Source organism: Erpetoichthys calabaricus, chromosome 4, assembly GCF_900747795.2.
Source record: "Erpetoichthys calabaricus chromosome 4, fErpCal1.3, whole genome shotgun sequence".
In the NCBI taxonomy this organism is placed as follows: domain Eukaryota; kingdom Metazoa; phylum Chordata; class Cladistia; order Polypteriformes; family Polypteridae; genus Erpetoichthys; species Erpetoichthys calabaricus.
The window spans coordinates 259,545,178-259,567,432 of NC_041397.2; the positions used below are offsets into that span (position 1 = coordinate 259,545,178).

At 35.0% G+C, this 22,255-nt stretch overlaps 1 protein-coding gene and 1 long non-coding RNA gene across 2 annotated transcripts in view; both read right to left on the reverse strand.

Moving 5' to 3' along the window:
* Nucleotides 1–4,325: 4,325 nt before the first annotated feature.
* On the reverse strand, nucleotides 4,326–7,121 carry LOC127527452 (uncharacterized). Its single transcript, XR_007934755.1, has 2 exons — nucleotides 7,017–7,121; nucleotides 4,326–5,428 (listed from the first exon to the last, which is right to left on the reverse strand). It is a non-coding gene; the product is annotated as an uncharacterized LOC127527452 (long non-coding RNA).
* Nucleotides 7,122–8,275: 1,154 nt separating this feature from the next.
* morc3a (MORC family CW-type zinc finger 3a) overlaps nucleotides 8,276–22,255 on the reverse strand; it is a 93,792-nt gene continuing 79,812 nt past the window's right edge. Inside the window, exons 15-17 of the mRNA XM_051926291.1 lie at nucleotides 14,687–15,512; nucleotides 10,723–10,886; nucleotides 8,276–9,280 (exon numbers count right to left, since the gene is read on the reverse strand). Coding sequence (XP_051782251.1) covers nucleotides 9,130–9,280; nucleotides 10,723–10,886; nucleotides 14,687–15,512 — 1,141 coding nt within the window. The 3' untranslated portion in view covers nucleotides 8,276–9,129. The remainder of the gene's footprint in view (nucleotides 9,281–10,722; nucleotides 10,887–14,686; nucleotides 15,513–22,255) is intronic.

Consider the following 22,255-nt stretch of genomic DNA (forward strand, 5'->3'; position numbering starts at 1 on the left):
ATTAATAACACATAATAAATTATACACTTCATTTATTTTGCAACAGTATCTGTAAAATAATATGAATGAGCCAGTTACACATTTTCTTATTATCTTGAAGAATGTCTCAGCCCATGAACCTGTTTTGAACACTACAAGACCTAGTCAATGTCATGGAAATATCTAGCTAAGAAAGACAGGCCTGATAGATGGCTCCTTGGTCACAGATTCAACATCTTTCTCTGGAGTTTACATTAAACTGTAAAATATAATTCCTTCACATGCCATTGGTATTTCAAAAGCACTCATCCTAGTGAGCGTCTTCCTGCAGAAAGCATCCAGGAGGTTTTTTCACCACAAGTCCTCTCAATACCAAATGGCTTTTCTTGATCTGTAGTAGTAATCGCTACAGTATGAGGTCTTCCTGGATTACCAGGCCACTCACACCTCCAGAAAAATCTAAAGTCAGGCACTCTTACCCTTCCGGTCACCTACAGTTAATGACTGTTAAAAAGGGACATGATTTATTTCATTTTGCAACAAGATTGGTCGTTTAGTTTTGAATATTAACAGCAGTCATACTCCTCCTGAACACTGATAACTAATCAGAAAGTGGTAACTGTTACTCTGACCTGACTCACTCTCTGGAATATTCAATGAATCAAAGAGGATTACATCACCTTTAACAAGCAATCTAGCATTGTCAGAATGATGAATTAATTTACTTAAAATTACAAAGTGCAAACAAGTCCTCTTTATTGACACAGTCCAACCATCATCTTCATCATACTTGTTCCAGCACCTGAACTACAGGGGCAAAACAACATGCAGCAGTACCGCCTACAAGGCACTGCAAAATACTTGGTAACAGCGGATATCCAAATGTAGGAAATTTGTGTATGAAGGACAGGATGTTGCCCACACCCCTCCAAGTATCTACTGCTCACCAAAGGAATGGTCCAAAAACTTTGGATTGGACTCCCCCTACAGCTGAAACATACTCTTCTCATCCCGCCTTTTAAAAATTAGAACCACCAACCCGCTTTGCCAATTACGGCACACAGTATTTTTATTATCTCGTTTGAAGTCATTTACTCCTGCCCCTTGAACATTATGTTGGTTTCTGGTGAGCTCAACTAAATAACTTACAGAATGTTACCTAAGACTTCAGTTTTTTTTTTTTGGACATGTATCTTTACCTCCTTAATTTATCCTAATTAGTTCCCACTACTCATTTGTACAATTAAAATGTCTGGCCCTCAATTTTGAAAGAATTCGAATGGTCATTTTTAAGGGTCATGTCCAAACTCCTCACACAGTCAGACTTTTATCTGGGTGTTTTTGAGCAGTCATATCCAAAGTATGATGAAGGCCTTCATTAACTTCATGGATTCTTTTTGTGCTGATTTCTTACAACATTTGTCCTGCATCAGATATCCACCACACCTTGAAGGTGTCTCAATAAATTAAGTCTTGAACAGCATTCATTTAGACCACATTTCTATAACCTTATGCAGGATATTTCCTTCAGAAGCTGCACAAGTGCATGCATCATCATTTCTAGTTAAGCCAAAAAAAAAAAAAACTCAAAAAAAAAAATGCAGCTGTGAAAATATTTGACCTTTCATGTTTATCATTTAAATATTGAATCTAAAAAGGCATCATATTAAGAAACAAGCCCTGCTCAAACAGAATAAGGAGCTAATAAGATGTTGTATAACTGAATGAAACAAATCAATGAACTTCGTAACTGGCAGACCTCAGCATGTGCACACCAGCAGTATTACACCCTCCATGCTGCTTCTCAACACAAGTACACTACAGGCTAGTATGCCAAGGGCCCTTTTGTGCTCCCCGTTTACTTCAGACTTTGTGGCCAGACACAGCTCTAACTCCACCATTCAATTTGCAGATGATATGACTATCAAAAGCCTCATCACTACTTTGCAGAGAAGTCCATGTGCAGATTCAGTGATGCCAGTACAACAATCTCTTTAAGAATTAGGTGCACACATCACTGACTTTTGCTGGCACAGTTTTAGACCTCAGGCACAATGCACGGTCACTTTTCACCCTCTGTTAAACAGACAGCCATTAGCCCTCACAACAACGATAAAACTATCTAGAGATCATAAGGCTACATCCCAGTCACTCCAACTACACAAGTGTTTTTGCATAGTTTGTCTAATGTTGCATTTATTGCATGGTGTGTTGTACTTCTGTCATTAGTCTGTCAGACATTTATGTAAGAATGTCATTTGAAACTTGAAAGGATGTATTGAAATGTACAATACAAAATAAACTGACCTATTTTAAACAACAGGAAAATTAAAGGTTTTTAGTTAATAACACAGAAAACTTCCCAAATCTTCTCTAAAACCAAAGGTAAAGCACATTAATTTGATGTAGTGAATGCTGTTAGTTGAAATTCAAAGAAGGCAGAAAGCAATCCTACTGAGAAATATTAAGAAGCAAATTTTTGTAATGCAGTTACTTTTTGGTTCCGGCGTGACATGAGGCAATACTGAAAAGCAGCATTCATTTCCAGTTCCATCTCTGGCTTTCTGTAAGTACCAGGACAGAAAAGTCACAATTACTGTCCTGCCAAGAGATACATGAAAATAAGGCAAAACATATAATCTAAATGTATAATTGTGTGTATTTTTGTATTTGTATAGCATGGGTCAGGCTACCAAATACATAATGTTTGGAACTAGTAAAACAAAAATGTGTAACTAAGAAATGTAGATCTACTCCAGTCCCTAAAAATGATTTAATGCTGCTTTCAGAACAGGCTAAATCCACAGTTTAAGGAAAAATTGACTTGTCAAAAAGAGATCCAGAACTGGGTCGTAAGAAATTAGTCAGTCCAAAACCTTGCTGCCATGGTGGCACAACAGTACCCCCACTTTATCATTTCAGAAGTTTCAGTTTTTGAATTACAGCCCCTTAATGGCAGATGAATTTATAGATACAGACCTATTAAACAAGTGTAAAATTATCAGCCTTACTAGGTGAAAAAGAAAGGGTAGTTGGTAGGAGCTGTCAGCAGACTCTCAAAATAACACCGTAATGTTCTCAAATCCACTTAACCGTATTTAGACTGAATGTGTCACTTTCAAAACATTCACTGCTCACTTATTTTAATTAGCATTCATACAGGTTAACTTCATACACCATAACAAACTGTATGCCTCAAAAAAAGTGTCAAATCTTCAATTTCAATCTCTGATCCATCTATGCGTCAAATTACCAATTTATATTTACTCTAATGTAGAATGATACCAGACATGCAAATGTTATATAAAGTTGCGAACATAAAACAAACATGCTTAGATGGGAGCTACAAAAAGTGGGCTAGCACTTATAACCCAAACAATAGGGTATTTACAGTAACTTTAACAATCTTTACAAGGAGTAAATTCCCTGAAAATCAGTCAATTAAAAATTCTCCTTATGTCATGTATACAAACGAATGGGGATAAATCATGTGGTGTTGAAGCCATTCAAATGGCTCCTGTAATCATTTTGTTTTTCATTCTTTTATTCAATTTTAGATATTCTGAAAATGTTTACAGTGAAATTGTAAAAAAAAAAAAAAAAAAAAAATCCTCTTTGCACACAATTTTTACAATTGTACATTTGACAGTGCTATTCATGACGGACGTAAGTGGAAAGATGATTTTTTTTTTTTAGCAAATATCAGGCAGCCTTTTTTCAGAAACTTAGTTCATAGAGAGGTTATTCCAGTTCACAGGAGGGGGGTCTATCCCAGCAGCAATGGATGCAAAACAAGAAACACTTGAACAGGGAACTAGTCCATCACAGGACACAAACTCACTCCCACAATCATATTGCGTCAGTCTGGAAATAGCAATTCACCTAAATCTGCATGTCTTTGGAGATTTGAGAGGAAAATTGCAGAACCTGGAAGAAAGACCCAATGAGACCATTCAAACTCAACACAGACAATTGCTAGGTGTCAGCAATGAGACACTGTGCCACCTGGATCTCAAAATAGTACCATAAAAATCATCAGCATACACAAAATACTTGATACATGGTTGACTATGGCCAAAGAATTAAGGTAAAATCAAAAAGAAATACGAAGACCTGCAACTTAAGCACCAAAAATACAGATACTTTTTAAACACACAGAAGGATTTAGCAAAATTTAAATAATTGTTTGATCCACTGAACATAATGTCATAATGTACAGTTTTGGTGAAGAATGATCAATGGCACATTACAAGTAGCAACAGCATATTCCATGTTTCTAATCAACTGGTCTTACTGTCCAATGCAGCCTAAAGGTGAAATTAAATAAGAATAAAACTTGAAGTTAGTAAAATGCACAGTTAGACATACTTTAATTAAAATATCAAAACAGATTGTTTTTTTTTCATTGAGCAACACAGTAAAAGTCAATTGCAATCACAGAAAAAGCACACAGTGACACTGTACAAATACAAATTAACACATTTATAAAACTAACAGCCATGATACCATACTGTAACATCTTGCCAAATCCACAACCGCTGGAAAAAATATTTTTGAATATTAGATTACTGCTTTAATATAAAAATTGTTCCATTAAGAACAGGACAAAAATAAATATACATGAAGACTCTTTTCAAATATTACACATATTACATAAAACATTTTTAAACAATGCGGTCAATATATACAAAATACAGTATGTGTGTATAAAGACTTATGTATTGCTGTTTGTACACATCTGTAATCCTGGGTGTAGGCATGCAGGCAATTTCATATTTGTTTACATAACACTTAATATACAATAACATTCATTTGTGGCAGAAACAAGAAAAGCAAGAGAGTGTTTGCATCTACTGTTTAATTTTTCAGTCTACACTGGATGCAGTGGTCACAATGGAGTTACCAAACCTATACATAATGATACATCTGCAGTAATGTTTGAAAAATATACACAAAATTAAAAAAAAGTGAAAAATGAATGAAGGTAAAATGAAAATACAGATAATTAACAAAGGACAATCCAGGACAACGCTAGCATGAACGGTTTGTAAATCTAGCAAGAGACTATATCCACTTTAAAAATAATGCCGTCCAGTCAGTCATTTCTTTTCTAATCTGCTTAATCCATTTCAGGGTGTTAGGAGGTTATGCCTACCCCAGCACCACTAGGCACCAACCACTGCAAGGCACACACATGCCTTCTCCCACTTGGGGCTAATTTACTGCTAACGTAAACTGCGTGCATTTACTATACACAAAATTCAGTGTTCAGACTTCACTTTATTTAAATAAACATTAAAAAATATTTCATATTTGTTGGGGTTAAAGCAAAATAGTAGTAAAATATTTTATGTATATTGTAATTAAAATATACATGCAATTTTAAAAATTTCCTCACTGTCTATCTGGAGTATTCAAACAAAAGACAGAAGAAAAAGAACAACACAGACTAAAATGCAACTGAAAATATTTTTACCCATGTATTTCTTTCATATTGTAAAAATACTTTGGTGATTCATTTATCAGCTTATCCTTTATCGGAACTTAAACATTAAATTTTTTTTGTAATTTATTGCATGCATATGTACCATGAAATAAAAATAACACATTTACTTGTTTTCCTGGATTTACAACATTGTTTGAAAATAGCCTGGGAAATATATTAGCAAGTTGTAAATAAAGAAATGGATGGCATAATACTTTAAGATCAATTGTTTAATAGTCAGATGATTATTAGACTTAAGACTTAGGTCGTTTCGGGCAGGGTGGCGCATTGGGTGCCAAGCAATCGTTATTGAGCACAGTATGATTGATCAAAATCCACAAAACCAGTCACTAATACCTTTTGTAAAAATGATAGAGTGAACTTTATTTTTTCCCCAGGGGGAAATCTGGCATTAATGAGGACATTTAAAACAAAAATCTATATATAAGAAAAAAAGGGAATCAATCCATATTCAATGGAAAAAAAATCAACAATGAGATGTCACTAGTACTTTACAATGAAAATTAAATAGATGACCATTTAAAGCCAATTAAGTAGAATATCTGTTTTTTGTATAGTCCTACTGATCATCCTATATAAAAGCACCATTATAGAGGAAGCAAAAAATATGTACCTGAATGCCACTTTAATGGCACTTTCCCCTTGATCATGCCGCCAAACTCTTTTCAAGCTATCTGGAGTTAAATTTATACAGACTTTTCACCTTGCTCAAACACTCTTACTACTCAGTTTGTACAAAAACAGTGATAAATATTAACACCAGTAAGAGACCAATGTCTCACTTTGCATTTAAAAGGTAGACAATCTGAGAGGTGACATGTATTGCACACTAATGCTAATTATCGCTAATTTGCCGTTATTGTGTAATTTGATAAACCTACATTAGACTAAATGAGAAATAAAAGCAATCATTAACGAAACTTGTGACTTAAGCTTTTCTTCGGAATTTAAAGTGCTTCCTTCCACATGGAAAAAAAAATATTATATATGTGCACTATCAATCAATATCCACATTTGGTGGGGGGTTGCTTTGTACTCCAGTATTTCTTTTTAAAAGCAAAAAGTGATTTAGGAAAAAAAGTTACTGTAATAGCACTGAAACAGCATCACATTACATACAGCTAGGACATATTGCCCTTAAAATTTTGAAGCACTATAAAGCGCACGGCTGCTTCTTTTGTAACTTTCAAACTTAAATGTTTTCCTAGACTGAAGACTAGTGTGAATAAAAGCATTTTCTTTAAACAAAATGAGTACGGATGTAAATATCCCCAAATAAACAATGTAATGCTTGTTAACCTGGAAAGAAGACAGTAAACACAACAATGATTATGTTTATTTGAAAAAAAAATTTTCTTTCTCCAAACCCCCCCATATTATATATATATATATATATATATATATATATATATATATATATATATATATACACATACACACACATACATACACACACATACAGATTAGCTTTAGTATAAATTTTGTGAGACAACTAAAACTTAAAACAGTCACATCCTGCATCTCGACTAACTCCTTGGAAAATTAAAATCTTGACAAATACAATTTTGACAATACCTCACAACAAATATTTATTACATTATAATCATTTGATATTAAGAGAATGAAGAGATTTTAAGTGGTATAAAAGTACTGCTTAAAAATGTAATTGAAGTTTAAACTTTTTAAATTAAAAAGAAAATTATCACCAACTGTTTCTTATGTATAGTACAAAACGCCTGTGTAAAAAAATATGAGTAAAAAGTTTACAGTCTCCATATTATCTTATTGTAGAGAAGTTTTATTTTAAGTTGTTTAAAACATTTTAGTGGGCTAGTTCAATACAATAATGTACTATAAGTAGAGGGAAAGCAATCAGACTTTTAGAAATGATAGGTTTCACTGCTAAAGAACTTTAAAAATACATCACTTAAAATTTGTATTAGTTAGCGTGAATACTGGCAAAGTCACAAGCTGTGGAGGTCAACTGCTTTTATCTATTTGGGCAAATTCTAACAAAACAAAATCTGACACAAATCAGTCAATAAATGAGGCAATGCTTATAAAAATAAACTGCAATGTTCTCCTTTGAGCATGATGTACTGTCCATGTCATCACTTACTTACTATAACACCACTTAGTTATTCCACAAACGTAGAGGATACTGGAAGGAAACTGCATCAAGTGGTTGAAGTTTGTAGAGATTAAGATTTGCCTGGGTATAATAAATCTGTTTATAAATTAAAGTAATTTACATTAGACTAAAAGGAAACTAAAGGTGTAAATTGTGCAAAATCAGATTAATAGAGACCATAAAATTAACTAAAGAGTAAGTGGATTCAGTAATGGAATTAATTAATAAAACTGAAAGTGCATATACTCCATGCTACACGTTAGAGATGTTATGACTCCTTTAAGGAAATGTAACTACTCAGTCTCAGATGGTACCAAGTTAGAAGTCATGAAGCATTAGTGCAAAAACTACTTTAGCAACAATTTTAGCATAGCTTAAATATTTATAACATGTTTACAGTTTTCCTTCTATTTAAAAAGATACTCATATATTTTACCTCTAATGATATGTCACTTAAGCTCTCTGTTAGTTTTACTTTTGTCTGCAATTCACATATTCACTAAAAGCAAATATTGTCACTTAGATTGCAGAATGAAGTAATAAATGGTCATTATTGTTTTTACTATAAAAGGCATATAAAATTAAGAAACACACAATCATATTTATGCTCATCCCTTGGCTGTCGCAGTAGTATTAAAAACTGCTCCTTAATAAAAATACAAAATACTTAAATATTGATTTAATTTCCACTGCTAGATTGTTACAGAAATCCATAAAATCAGCAATGTGTGTACTTTAACAGCATAGTCTTAAAATGCTAATTTGAAAACAAAAGTTGACATTACATTTTTTCCACTACAGTATCTAAATCATACAGGAATTTTAAAAATCTGTTTAAAAATTCTCAGCTCTGCAGTAATCTGTGTAGATTAAAAAATACAATGATATTAAAAAAGAGCATATACCTGTTCACAACAAAATTAAAAATATATCATAAAAATGGCTTTTCTTTGGCAGTTTCAAACTACCATTACAGTAAGATCTTCTTACTGTTACCTATAAAACTGTTACTGAAACTGAAACAAATCATCATATATTTGTGAATATGTAAGTGGTATATTAAAAGTTCACAAAATTAGGTGTCGTTATGCTCCTTACTTTGACCATTAACTGAACTAGTTTTTCGCAGAATATAACTTTGCACTTCACTGCTGCTGTAAACAATCATCTTTAAAAGTCTACAATGAACCAAAAGGCTTACGATAAACTGTCCTTGGTTACCATGTAGTACCTTGGTATGAATCTTTAAATACCTCAAAGCATTTACTTAACTAGCCCTGAATAAGTATAAAAACAAAAATCATTTAACATTCAAAATTAAAAACAAACATGTTATTTACAAAGCAATTAAAACAGATTTACATTCAATTACATTTTCAAAGAATTTCTGCAAACTGAGGTAATGAAGACAGTCTCCCTTTCCGATAGTTAAAATTACTAATGAATATAAAAATCACAAAATCTGTCAGCAATAAAAATATTGTTTTCTTTCTACTAAAAAGTTCCATCAAGTTTACGACACACTAGTTAGGGTCACTTGATCCAAAATTTGATCCAACATCTCGTCAATAACATCACTTTCATAATTAACTTGTTCCAAGTCAAGTGCTGGTACATAAGTAACTAGTAACTTCCCAACGTTTATTCGAAGAGCTTTAAGTCTCCTGTTGCAAAAAAAAAAAAAAAACCAAAGTATCAAGAAAGTATTAATATCTGCTCCTAGAAACAGAGAGGTTAGTTCATTATACATCCTCATTTTATATCAGGAGATTTAAACCTTGATCTCATTTACGTGTCTAATATAAAATTTGAAAACAGAGCAAAAAACACAAAATTTTCAAGAAATACAGCAAACACTTGTAATCATTACAAATATTCAGGTCTAAATCAGTCAGTTTTACATAACATGTACAATAAGTCATTCTTACAATATTACAACAAGCTTTACTTATACATTGTAGTCTGATTTAGATTGGCTACATCTCTGCTGGCTACTTTTGATTTATTATTTCTGTTAGCAACAGCCACAGTTCAGCATAGAACTAGAGGCAGCAAAACCTAAGTATTCTGAAGTGGGCTGCTGCTAAGGATTTCCTGAGCCGCTATGATCATAGATATTGGTTGGTGTTAGAAGAAACATGGTCAGGTAGTATATCACTGTCAGACCTACGTTCTGCATGTCATATCACAAGCCCCTGTCTCAACACTAAAAGTAAGAAAGTGATACAGCTGTGATGCAACTAGCAACAAGTAATGACAGCAAATTGTCAAAATAGATTGTGTCTACTACCACTGTGCTTTAACTTTACCCTTCCTAGAAATGATATCCATAATTGTTGAACATGGTTAACTTTTACACTGTACACATTTAAAAAGGATGAGAATGTCGACAGTAGAGACTGTACCACAGTTACCTAGATACTCTGCAATGTATTAAACTCAAATCAAAACAGAATTGACAGGTTTTTATCTTTCTACTAAGATGAACACTAACGGACTAGTATAGAAAAGTCACATAGTTGATTATAAAGAGTTAAGAGTGTGAAGCACTAGAGTTTGTAAACATTACTTTTCTGGTCCTGACAATGCCATGTGTGCATCCTTTCAGCACACAATATAGTCTCCCTGGAATAGAATGTACGACGCCAAAACCGAAAAAATTGCACTGATGGTTACAAAGGACTTTATTTATTTATTTATTTTTTTTTAAGAGCAAAAAGCTTGGTGATCTTTCATTGCCTGTTCTGTGGAATCTTTACTGTTCATTTTTATTGTTTCATGCCAACCAGCAAATTCTTAGACAAAATTATGATCAAATTCAACCAGAAGCAAAGCAGATTAAATAGGAGTTATAATGCAAACTATAAATCTAAACGTTGAAAGCTTTCTGTGATGTTTTTTGTACAGGTGAGAACCTGAATGAAAGGAAATATACTGTAAACTGACACAAGGAAAAGAAACATGGGAATCATAGTTTAAAGTGTAAGTGATACAAGTACTAGCAATGAGAATGGGTATGAATAGATACCACTTGTAAAAGCTCAAAAAAAATAATTTTGGCAGCCTAAGTTTAAACCAACTAATTCAAAAATATTTAATTTCTTACCCTATAGTTTCTTCCATACTTTCAGATGTCATTTCAGGTGGGGCAGTACTGCAGCTGCCACTTCCCATATCTGTTAGGCCTCTAGATGTCATGCTTTCCACGTGTTTTCTCAGCACTTCACATTCAGACCTGATTCTGGCATTTTCCTGCTGTGCTGCTTCAAGCTGCATAGTAAATGTATGCAATTAAACTCTGAAGATTTCTACAACTGAAGCAAACTTTTCTTTAACATGACTTTGGCTTTGCAAGTACAAAATTAAGTTTGTACATTACTTCAGCCTTCACAAGTACATCATATAACACAATAATATAGATTAAAAATTGTCCTCAATACTTTCATACAATTTACCCTTCCAAGAATACAAAAATCCTTAATCTAAGCAATTGACCGTACCAATTGTTCCATTAATACTCAACTTCTGCACTTACTTTACTGTGTAAAAGGTTACCATTTTTTTCTTTACTGTGTAAATTACAGTAAATACAGACATTTGGATATATTTTATGTTTATAACCAAAATTATAAGCCATATATTAAAATCAAAATTATTGGCTTCCATTTATGCATTTATTAAATTAGTGAACCTTCTGACATACTGTAGGTCAACATTTTGTTCTCATTTAAAGTAATTTCTTCACATACAATCTTTCCTTGACATGCTTTGGTCTATTCATATATGTTGACCTCTTCATTTCAAATACAATAAAGCTTTTCAATATTGTTCAAATGTAGGGAAAGAAAGGGCTATTGCTTTGCAATGGTCCTTACTGAAGTCTGGTGTATGTTAAGGAGTATCTTTTATGGGTATACACTGTAAACTACTTTTTAAATCTCTGTAAAGGCACACACGAACTTTCCAATAATATCCTAGTACAGTTTATCGTATAATGCTAAAAAGGGCATCAGGACTATCCATGACCCACCATCAATACTTAAAGTAAATTCTAACACATGCATATCTCTTTGATAGCAATCCTACTTTTGACATACCTAATTTTCTTTTTTTACCCTAGCCATTTTTCACATAGCTTCTTGGGATAGTGGTGGAAATAAACTATATATCCCAAGAGGCAAAACATGTCTGCAGTGTTCCCAATTGCCCCTAAGAATTTTTCTTTCCATTTCCTCAGTGAGACAGGTCAGAATATAAGGGCCCCATGATCAATGAGGTGAGAAAAGAGAGAGAGAATATAGCCCCCAAAAATCAAAAATTACCACAGTAGTTTAAAGTTTATTCATGATTTTTTGCACACAGTTATCCAATGCAAATTTCAGGCAAACTTCTTTTGCTGTGAGCCTCGACCACAAAGATGGAATGAAAAGTCAAAAAGTAGAATTTGGTTCCAAAATGCAATCAGTTACTGCAAATATCCAAAAGTGGACCTAACATTATTTGCCCTAGGTCATCAAACACAAATTTGATCCACAGAACCACAGTTTTTACATTTCTGAATAAGGTATAATACCTTAAAGAAGAAAAATAAATTAAAAATTAATATTTTGTGTAAACATTGACTTGCTCAACTTTAACAGCCAGTGAAAAAAATCACAAAACTCTGGGAAATGCTCTAAAGACTGGTGAAATTAATTCAATAGGAAAATACAACTAATTCAAAGTTTGTTAAAATCTGTATACTAAAACTTTCTCACTGCATTTGAGAAAAAAAACTAAATAACTACTTCCTTTAATATTTTAGGCATTAAAGAAAGTATTATTTGAGTTTATGCACTCAGTGTTACCTGTGAGGGTTCCATTTACAGTGCTTTGCAAAAAATAACCTTTACATATTTTCAAATGTTGTGAATTATAAGTGACATGTATACATTTTTCCAATATATCTTTGCAGTAAACTCAGACTCCCCAACAAAATCCAAAACTTACATCCATCCATTCATCATCCAACCCGCTATATCCTAACACAGGGTCACGGGGGTCTGTTGGAGCCAAGCCCAGCCAACACGGGACGCAAGGCAGGAAACAAACCCAAGGCAGGGCACCAGCCCACCACAGGGCACACACACACACCAAGCAGACACTAGGGACAATTTAGGATTGCCAGTGTGCCTAACCTGCATGTCTTTGGACAGTGGGAGGAAACCGGAGCATCCAGAGGAAACCCACACAAACACTGGGAGAACATGCAAACTCCACCCAGGGAGGACCCAGGAAGCGAACCCAGGTCTCCTTACTGCGAGGCAGCAGCGCTACCACTGTGCCACCCCAAAACTTATATTCAAAAGTGAAATGTGTCGATTTTCAGACCCTACATGACAGTCAGGTAATCTACTCATACTAATTAAATGCACACTAATAGCCTGAAGTCCTCTTGAACTGCATACCATTTAGGCACTCTGCTCCACCCCTCTGAAGTTTCCATAACAACCTACCAGAGATTCTCATTGGGCTGGGGTACAGACTAAGGGGAACAGTTGTTTTTTTAACCTTGTGCTAAGGATCTGCTTCAAGGTGATGCATCTGTTTTTTAGACTACAGAAGTAAGGGTTCTTACAATATTCAATACAATATTCTCTAGGATCTTATTTCATCCATTTCAATTTGAACTCTTTTAGGCTACCCCCTCCCTCTCTTCTGTGCAGATTTTCACCACAAATAGCATCTCTGAATTTTGAACAGTGTTAAGTGTTGTCAGATTCCAAAACTTCACTCTCAGTCTTTGCAGCAAACTACAGATGGGCCTTAAAATTGTTCTTTTGAATAGCTGTCTATTTCTTCCACCTCTATTGGCCAGTGTTATGCAAAACTTATGATATAACAAACTGATAAGCCTCTATTCAACTGTCAACCACTGAATTCTATACATCTTTGATGCTGACTGTCGTGTCATTACATACAAGTTGCTGTATAATTAATGAAGTCTAAACAGACCTAAATTTTTACCCAGAAACAGTGACAGTGCTTTCAGTGAAGCTCAGGAGGCTACCGATGGTAAATTAATTATATCCCTGTTAAGAAATATGATTTCAAATAAGCAGAACTGAAGGTACAAACCAACAATAATTTAAATACTTTGGCTGGTAGCGTGTTTCTGTTTCTGAATTTAAGACATCATCTAGCAATTATATAGTCTGACATTGATTTTTTTCCTCCCTGAACATATGAATTTGCAGCAAACAAAGACTGGAGACAAGACAAGCAAATGCCTTTTGTAATGGAACAATACTTACTCAAGTGTTTTCAAAAATGCAACATCAAAGGACTACTCTAAAGTCTGAAATGTTAAAGTATACACCTTTCAGGAGATAGTCCCTCCAGTTTGGAATTTGCTATAAAATGATTGTGCTTCTTATGTCATCTTCCCAGGCTCTAGTTCTACAGTACACATTTCCAGTGTCACATAAATCACTAATGTCGGAAGATGTCAATGATCTGTTTCATTTGGGAACTTTTCACCACTCTGCTACTACTTCTACAGGTATCTATACAAGACACTGTTTTCATCTTCTTTACAAGTTATATCAAAATTGATCTTACATTTCTAATACAGCATACAGAGGGCTATATAGATTCAAAAAAACAATATATGTGTTGCAAAATTTTGTATACTAAATACTTGATACTTAACGGGCACTTGAAGGAAAATGCACGACTTTGACTATTTTCATGCACACCTCCCAATTGTGTTGAAAATTTGATTTAGTTTTGTTTACAACTGCAAACTCTAAAGTGTTTAATTTTTTTTAAAACTGTACATACTGAACTCCCCCCCCCCCCCCATTTTCTTATGCAAATATTTCTTCATGGCAGACAATATGTGAAACTGTCAGACTTCGTGAACATTAAACCAGATAAAGATGGCAACTACCTTTATTTTGAACTAGTGGAAATTTATTCTGCAAATTATTCAACATCAAGAGATATGCAGTTGGTTTTCATAAGAAACATATGAATTTGAATGTAGAACTCTGAATAGTAAACAATATGTTAGGCACAATATCACTTACCTCTTCTTTGTATTTTTCCAGCTCTTCATCAGAGCTATGAGGCTTTCTAAAGATGTTGTCAGGCTGTATGGCAAGGCCGTCTTCCAGTTTACAACTGAAGCTTTTGTTTTCTGTCAATCTGCATTTTCTGCACTCTTGCTTTACTGTTTCCAGCTCTTTGCATCTCTCTCTTAATTTTTCCATTTCTATTAACATTTTTTCATAAGATGGTCTATGTTCTCCTGGTTGGTCATTATTCAGATTTAGTTTTAATAATGAGTTATATTCTGTGATACTGTCTGTTTGAACTAACTGATTAATATGTTCCTTCTTTACACACTTTTCTTTAAGTTCAATAATCTGCTGCTCCAAATCAGCAACTTTCTTCTGGTAGTTGAGTAATTCTTGTGATGCAGTCTTAGGCTGTGTTTCTATACTTTTCTCCTGTTCCTGTAAACTATCAAAAATGCCATTTTCTTTCTTCCATTCATCTTCTTTTGCATTTTTCATTTCATAAGGACCTGCCTCAGGTTTCATAAATAAGACCCGTTTTTGTTCAGTTTGAGTCGTTATTGATTTATGCTGTTCTTGCAGTGGCATGCTGGTAGCACTTTTATCTACAGTGCCATCAGTGTACTCCATGCACATATCACTATTTTCTAGGCTGTCATTGTGCTCTACTTTTACACTTGTAATGTCTGCCTTAGTTGATGGTCTTGGAGAACTTTTAGTTTCAACAATTAAGATATCAGGATCTTCAGCATCTTTTAAATCCCTTTGAACTTCATTCAGTTTTAACTTCTTCACATCTGGTCTACTTAAATTAGTCTGTAATGTCCTCTTTATCCTGTACACATAAAAATATGTTAGGATACACAATGACATCAGAAAAAAAGTTTGAAAGATTAACTTAACTACAACATAAACTACACAGAAATTACTCTTACACATCAGAACAGGGGTGTCAAATACAAATTGTGGAGATTCATGGTGGATGCAGATTACTTTACAGTGGCAAGCAAGAGTTTGGGCATCCTTGCTTAAAATGTCTGTTACTATGAACAGTTAAGTGAGCAGATGAACTGATCACCAAAAGCATAAAGTTAAATATGTTTTTGTTTTGTACAGTGAAAATAAAGGAATGGAGCACCATAAAAATCAACAGCCATGGGCTCCTCTAAGCAGCTGCCTAGCACTCTGAAAAATAAAATAATTGATGCTCAGAAAGCAGGAGAAGACTACAGGAAGATAGCAAAGCATTTTCAGGTAGCCGTTTCTTCAGTTTGTAATGTTTTTAAGAAACGGCAGTTAACAGGAACATTAAAGTTAACAGGAGGTCAAGCTGAGGTCTGGAAGACTAAGAAAGCTTTCTGAAAGAACTGCTCTCTGGATTGTTGGAAAGGCAAATAAAAAACCCCATCTGACTGCAAAAGACATTCAGACTCTGGAGTGGTGGTGCACTGTTCTACTTGTAGTGACTCCTGAACAAATATGACCTTCTTGGTAGAGTCAGCAGAAGAAAACCTTTGCTGTCTCCTAGCCACACAATTCAGCAGCTGAAGTTTGCAAATGAACATCTAAAGAAGAATGATGCATTTTGGAAACAAGTCCTGTAGACTGAAGTGAAAATAGAACTTTTTGGCCACAATGTGCAAAGGGATGTTTGGAGAAAAAAGGGTGCTGAATTCCTGGAAAAGAACGTCTCCGCAACTATTAAGCATGGTTGTCGATCGATCATGCTTTGGGCTTGTGTTGTACTCATTGGCACAGGGAACATGTCATTAGGTGAGGGAAGAATGGTTTCAAATATATACCATCAAATTCTGGAAGCAAACATCACACCATATGTAAAAAAGATGAAGTTAAAAACAGGACGGGTGCTACCACTAGATAATGATCAGAAACACACCTCAAAATCTATAATAATACCTCAAGAGGTGCAAGCTGACGGTTTTACCATGGCCCCTCATAGTCCCCTGACCAAAACACATCATTAAGAATCTGTGGACAGATCTCAAAAGAGCAGTGCATGCAAGACGGACCAAGAATTTTGCAGAATTAGAAATCTTTTGCAAGCACAAATGGCTGAAAATATCCCAAGTAAAAACTGAAAGATTCTAAGCTGGCTACAAAAAGCATTTAAAAGAGCGTGCTACTAACTACTGACCATGTCAGGTGCCCAAACAATTGCTTCAGGCAATTTTCATTTTTTTTTGGTATTTTGTATCTGTGAATGATGGAAATAAAAATGTTATCTAGCTTAAAATATTAATCTTTAACTTTGTGTGTTGGTGACAAGTTCACCTTCTGCTCACTTAAGTATTTACAATAACATACATTTTAAGCAAGGGTGTCCAAATTTTTGCATGCCACTGTAGAGACTTTTTAAAACAAACCTTCGATATCGTTGAATGGTTTCTAAAAAAAAAAATTGTATTCTTCAGAAGATGCACAAAACTTTATTCTAAAAAACATCAATTGACTGAGTTATAAGCAAACCGGTACTAGTTCTCTGAAAATTGCCCGATGAAAAGAAAAAAACGAAAATCTATTTAGTCACTACTGAATGGTCTAAATGAGAACAAAATTAGAGTACCAAATAAACTTTTAAACTGAACTCTTTATTCTTCGACCAAATTCATAGTTAAATATACATGAAATTGATTGCCAAATAACAGAAAATAACCAGTGAGCCAATTCCAGAAATAGATATGAATCTCTAAGTCATCAAGTATTTGTGGCATTTCTCTTTCAACAAATCTGAAAGTTTTATCTTTCTTCACCTGTAAAACACAACTCAAACTCTTCTGGTTCTTCTTCGAATTTGTTTGCAACGTACTGAATCACCTTTTACTTCCTGGTATTGATTACAGGCTATGTAGCCTGGTCAGCAAGGAAACGGGTCCACATCAATCATAGGCTGGACTTGTCCAGTAACACACAGGAACTATACACAAAATGGAACAGCAGAATCTTTTTCCCTAGGAGACTGTTTGTTTAATATGGCTAGTGCAATTTTCTATGCTGTGGCATGCTGGGCTGCTAACATCACATCAAGAGAGGCTCATTGAATCAACAAGCTAATTAAGAAGACGGATGCAGGTATAGAGTGTTCTCTCTACCCGCTGGAGTGAACAGCAGAGAAGAAAATGAAGACAAAACTGATTGCCATTAAGAACAATGCAGTATATCCTCTATGTGACCCACAATCATTGAATAATTTTAGCCAACAAATTATTCAACAGAAGTGTCTTATGAATTGCTGCCGGGTTTTTTTTTTTTTGCTCTTTATTTCGCCTTATGCAATTTCTTGTATTAGGAATTTGTTAGTTTTCACATACCTCTTGGGGTCAGAGCGCAGGGTCGGCCATTGTACAGCGCCCCTGGAGCAGTTACAGGTTAAGGGACTTGCTCAAGGGCCCAGCAGAGTAGGATCTCTTTTGGCAGTGACAGGGATTCGAATCGGCAAACTTCTGGATACCAGCACAGATCATTAGCCTCAGAGCCACCACCCCGCTCTGTTATACCTAAAAGCAGTGTCACCGTGACTTCCCTCTTACCTTTAGCAATGTCAGACGTTTTCTGCTTTTTGTAATTTTGAGTGTATTTTACTTCGTTGTTACTTCTCAAGCTCCCGCAAAAAGCTAAAATTTCCAAGTCTTTTCATATGTCCTTTCTTTGTAACTAAATAACAACGTTGCATGCTAATAAAAATACCTAGTTTCTTGCAGTCTTTTTATTATGGTCTTCTGCGAACAGTGAATTTTGAATCTTTCACTGCTTCTTTAGCTATAACTTTAACACTAGAATTACCAAAGCCTACAAAAAAACTCAAATCTAGACCAACTTAAATCCCTTCGCACTTCTTCGTCAGCGTCTTTTGTCCTGTAAATGTGCCAATCAAGACAAGCAGCAAGCAGCCTGCTATTCCTTCCCCCCACCACTGCAGAACGTGCACAAAGTGCTCCCAGCTCATGCCTTGATGATCTGGGAGTGAAGTGCTGGAGTTTTAGAGTGGAAATAATAGATCGTTATTTGGAACACATACATTTCATGTGTGTCCCGTTTGTACAATAATCTGTGTAAACACAATGTTAAAACAAACGTTTTTCAAATTTTAGTAATAAATGACAAAATGTAGGCACAAACTATATAATGTGTGAAGCTTGAAGTCCAAATAAACACTTTCACAAAAGGTTCAAGAATGATACAACAGCTTCCGTGGGGTAGCGGTAAGAATTGCTGACTTATAATCAAGAGTCCCCAGGTTCGATTTTGACTGCCTCCTGTATTTTCCTTTCAGTAGTGAACTGCTCTTATTGTTAATATTATACTGTGAACACATACATTTGGTTTGCGTCTGTAACAGCCGGTGTACATATATAGTACTTGTAAAATTTAGAGGTTTTTTTTTTTCTCTTTTATTCTCTTAGTCACGATCACGATACATCCTACCGCCACCTGCCAACTCCCACAGGGGGATCTGACGCTATTAGTTTTTATTTGAAACTGGGAATAACTGTAAATGTGAGTGGTGTTTTGAGACAATGGAACTAGACATTCTCTGATTTGGAGAGATAAAAGCTGACACACAAACGCTGGTGAATCTGCCTTCTTCGCATCTCACCGTCACTTGATTTTTTTTATTATTCAGTTTTATTGTGTGTTCCTGCTCACACTGAATCAGTATGCACCTTATGGCCCATGATGTCAAAGCCGCACTGACAAAAATAAAAAACACAGAGACATAGGTATATATGATATTTGGAATTATTCATTTTGTGACCTGAATAGTACATTTCGGAAAACACTGTGGCACGGATGCAACATTATTCATATTCATTCGCATAACATCTTGCGGTTGTAATCTGTGAACGCGTGTTCTTTTTCCCCCCCTGATCTTGCCAGTCCCCATATGTTGCTGTATGGTGGTGTTTCTTTTGTACTCCAGGACATGCAGAGGAAAGAATAGTTCAGAGAGGTCAGTTCAGCGCTATATGCAATCATCAAATTCAATCGTTAACAGTTCACAAACACGCAAGGACTGTCATATCTACATTTACGACATGTGTACCTGTTGCAATGTACACACTTCTCTCTATACTGTGGTTTCTATTACACACCTTTAAGAAAGAGACAATATATGTGACATTTTGAAGAAATCATTTTATGACCTGAATAGTAGCAATCAGAAAACATCATCACACCAATGCAATATTATTTGAAAACGAACAGCGTCAGATCAGCTGTAAATGTATGGTATTTGTAAAAGTTAGCTTTCTTTCAGTTTTATTCTCTCAGTCACGTTGATGCTCTCTCCCCCCCCCCCATTTCTGATCTGACTATATCTAACAGCAGCAGTGGAAATTCACACCCAATCTGACGAGGTTCATTTTCAAATAATATTGCATTAGTGTGATGATGCTTTCTGATTGGTACTATTCAAGTCATAAAATATTTTCTTCAAAATGTTGCATCTATTTGTCTCTTTTTTTCCAGTGCTGCGTTGACACCGTGCACCAGAAGGCTTGAGCTTATTCAGTGCAAGAAGGAGCATGCAGGTGGCCGGTTGCTTGTACTATAACAAGCTTGACCTGGCGGTGATCAACGCACATGTACTGTACAAGGCATGCACGGGGGCCACTGAGAAAAGAAGAGTGTTCATGGCTCACCTTGCAGAGGAACTTTGTTGTTGCCTCTTACAAGGAAAGATGATGGATAAAACAAAAGAGGATGCAACATCGACAAGCTTCTGTTCCAAGACTGCCGTTTCCCCAGCCCCTTCAGTGTAATAGTAACACAGCACACAGAGAAGTGTGTACATTGCAACAGGTGGACATGCACATGTCATAAATATAGAAAGGACAGTCCTTGGGTGTGTGTGAACTGTTAACATTTGAATCTGATGATTGCATATAGCGCGGAACTGACCTCTCTGTACTATTCTTTTCTCTGCATGTCCTGGAGTACATAAGAAACAGCACCGTTCACCAAAATGTGAAGACTGCATGGGCAAGATTGAAAAAAAAAAAAAAAACGCAGTCACTGATTATAAGCGCAAGAAGATGTGCAAATGAATACGAATAATATGAATAATGTTGCATCCGTGATGCAATGTTTTCTGATATGTACTATACAGGTAGTAAAATTAATAATTCCAAATATCATATATACCTATGTCTCTGTGTTTTTTATTTTTGTCAGTGCGGCTTTGACATCATGGACCATAAGGTGCATACTAATTCAGTGTGAGCAGAAACACTCAATAAAACTGAATAAAAAAAAATTCAAGTGACAGTGAGATATGAAGAAGGCAGATTCACCAGCGTCTGTGTGTCAGCTTTTATCCATCCAGATCACAGAATTTCCAGTTCCATTGTCTCAAAACACCACTCACATTTACAGTTATTCCCAGTTTCAGATAAAAAGTATCCGTGTCAGATCTGGTGGGGGGTTGGTAGATGGGTGGTTGTTGTATCGTGATCGTGACTTAGAAAATAAAAGTGAAAATAAACGCTAACTTTTACAAGTACTATAAATTTACACTGGCTGTTACAGACACAAATCAAATGTATGTTTTTATTATATAATATCAACATTAAGAGCAGCTCACTACTCAAAACGGTAATTTTGTGAGGGAGATGGTTTCGAACTCATGACCTTAGGTTTATAAGTCATCAGTTCTAGCCGCTGTACCACGGAAGCTGTCATATTGTACTTGCACCTTTTCTGAAAGTGTTTATTTGATATTTGGCCATCAGCCTTCACACATTATATAGTTTGTGTCTACATTTTGTTATTTATTACTAGAACATGAAAAACGTTTCTGTTTTAACGATGTGTTTACACAGATTGTTGTACTGTAGATCCAAAAACACACATCAAATTATTTCCCCTTACAATTCTGGGTAGCTCACTCCCAGATAATCAATCAAGGCAGGAACTGGGAGAACTTCTTGCCCATTCTGAGGCGGTGGGGCATGGTATAGCAGGCTGCTTGCTGCTTCGGCTTATCGACACATTTAGAAGACAAAAGATGCTGATGGAGAGGTGCGAAGGGATTTAAGGTGGGCCGGATTTACGAGTTTTTTCGTTGGCTCTGGTAATTCTAGCGTTAAATATTCTAATTAAAGCAGCCAACTCAAAACCAAAGCCTGGAAAATAACAGCTTTTCTGCATGTACACAAAATATGCAGCACATAGGAAACTGCAAACATCTGTTAACAATCTATCCTACTACTTAAGTGTACAGTGCATGAAATACTTTGTTTAAAAAAGGCACCCTGGAGACCTTCAAATTTCAAACAGATATTATTTTATAAACTCTAAAACAGGCTTTGTTGAAGAGAATGTCCTGATTTCAAAAGCTTTCGACTCTGTGATGAAGTTACATTAAAAAAAGACTGTGAGGTTTGTCTCGTACAGTATTTATCTTTTGTCATGAAATACAAACATTGTAAAATTGGCATTTTGTGATGGTTATACATCTATACATCACAACCCTAACACATGCATTTCACATTTATAAATTATGCTATTTACTTTGCAAGAAAAATGAAATTCCATTTTAAATACAGTTCCTATCATGTA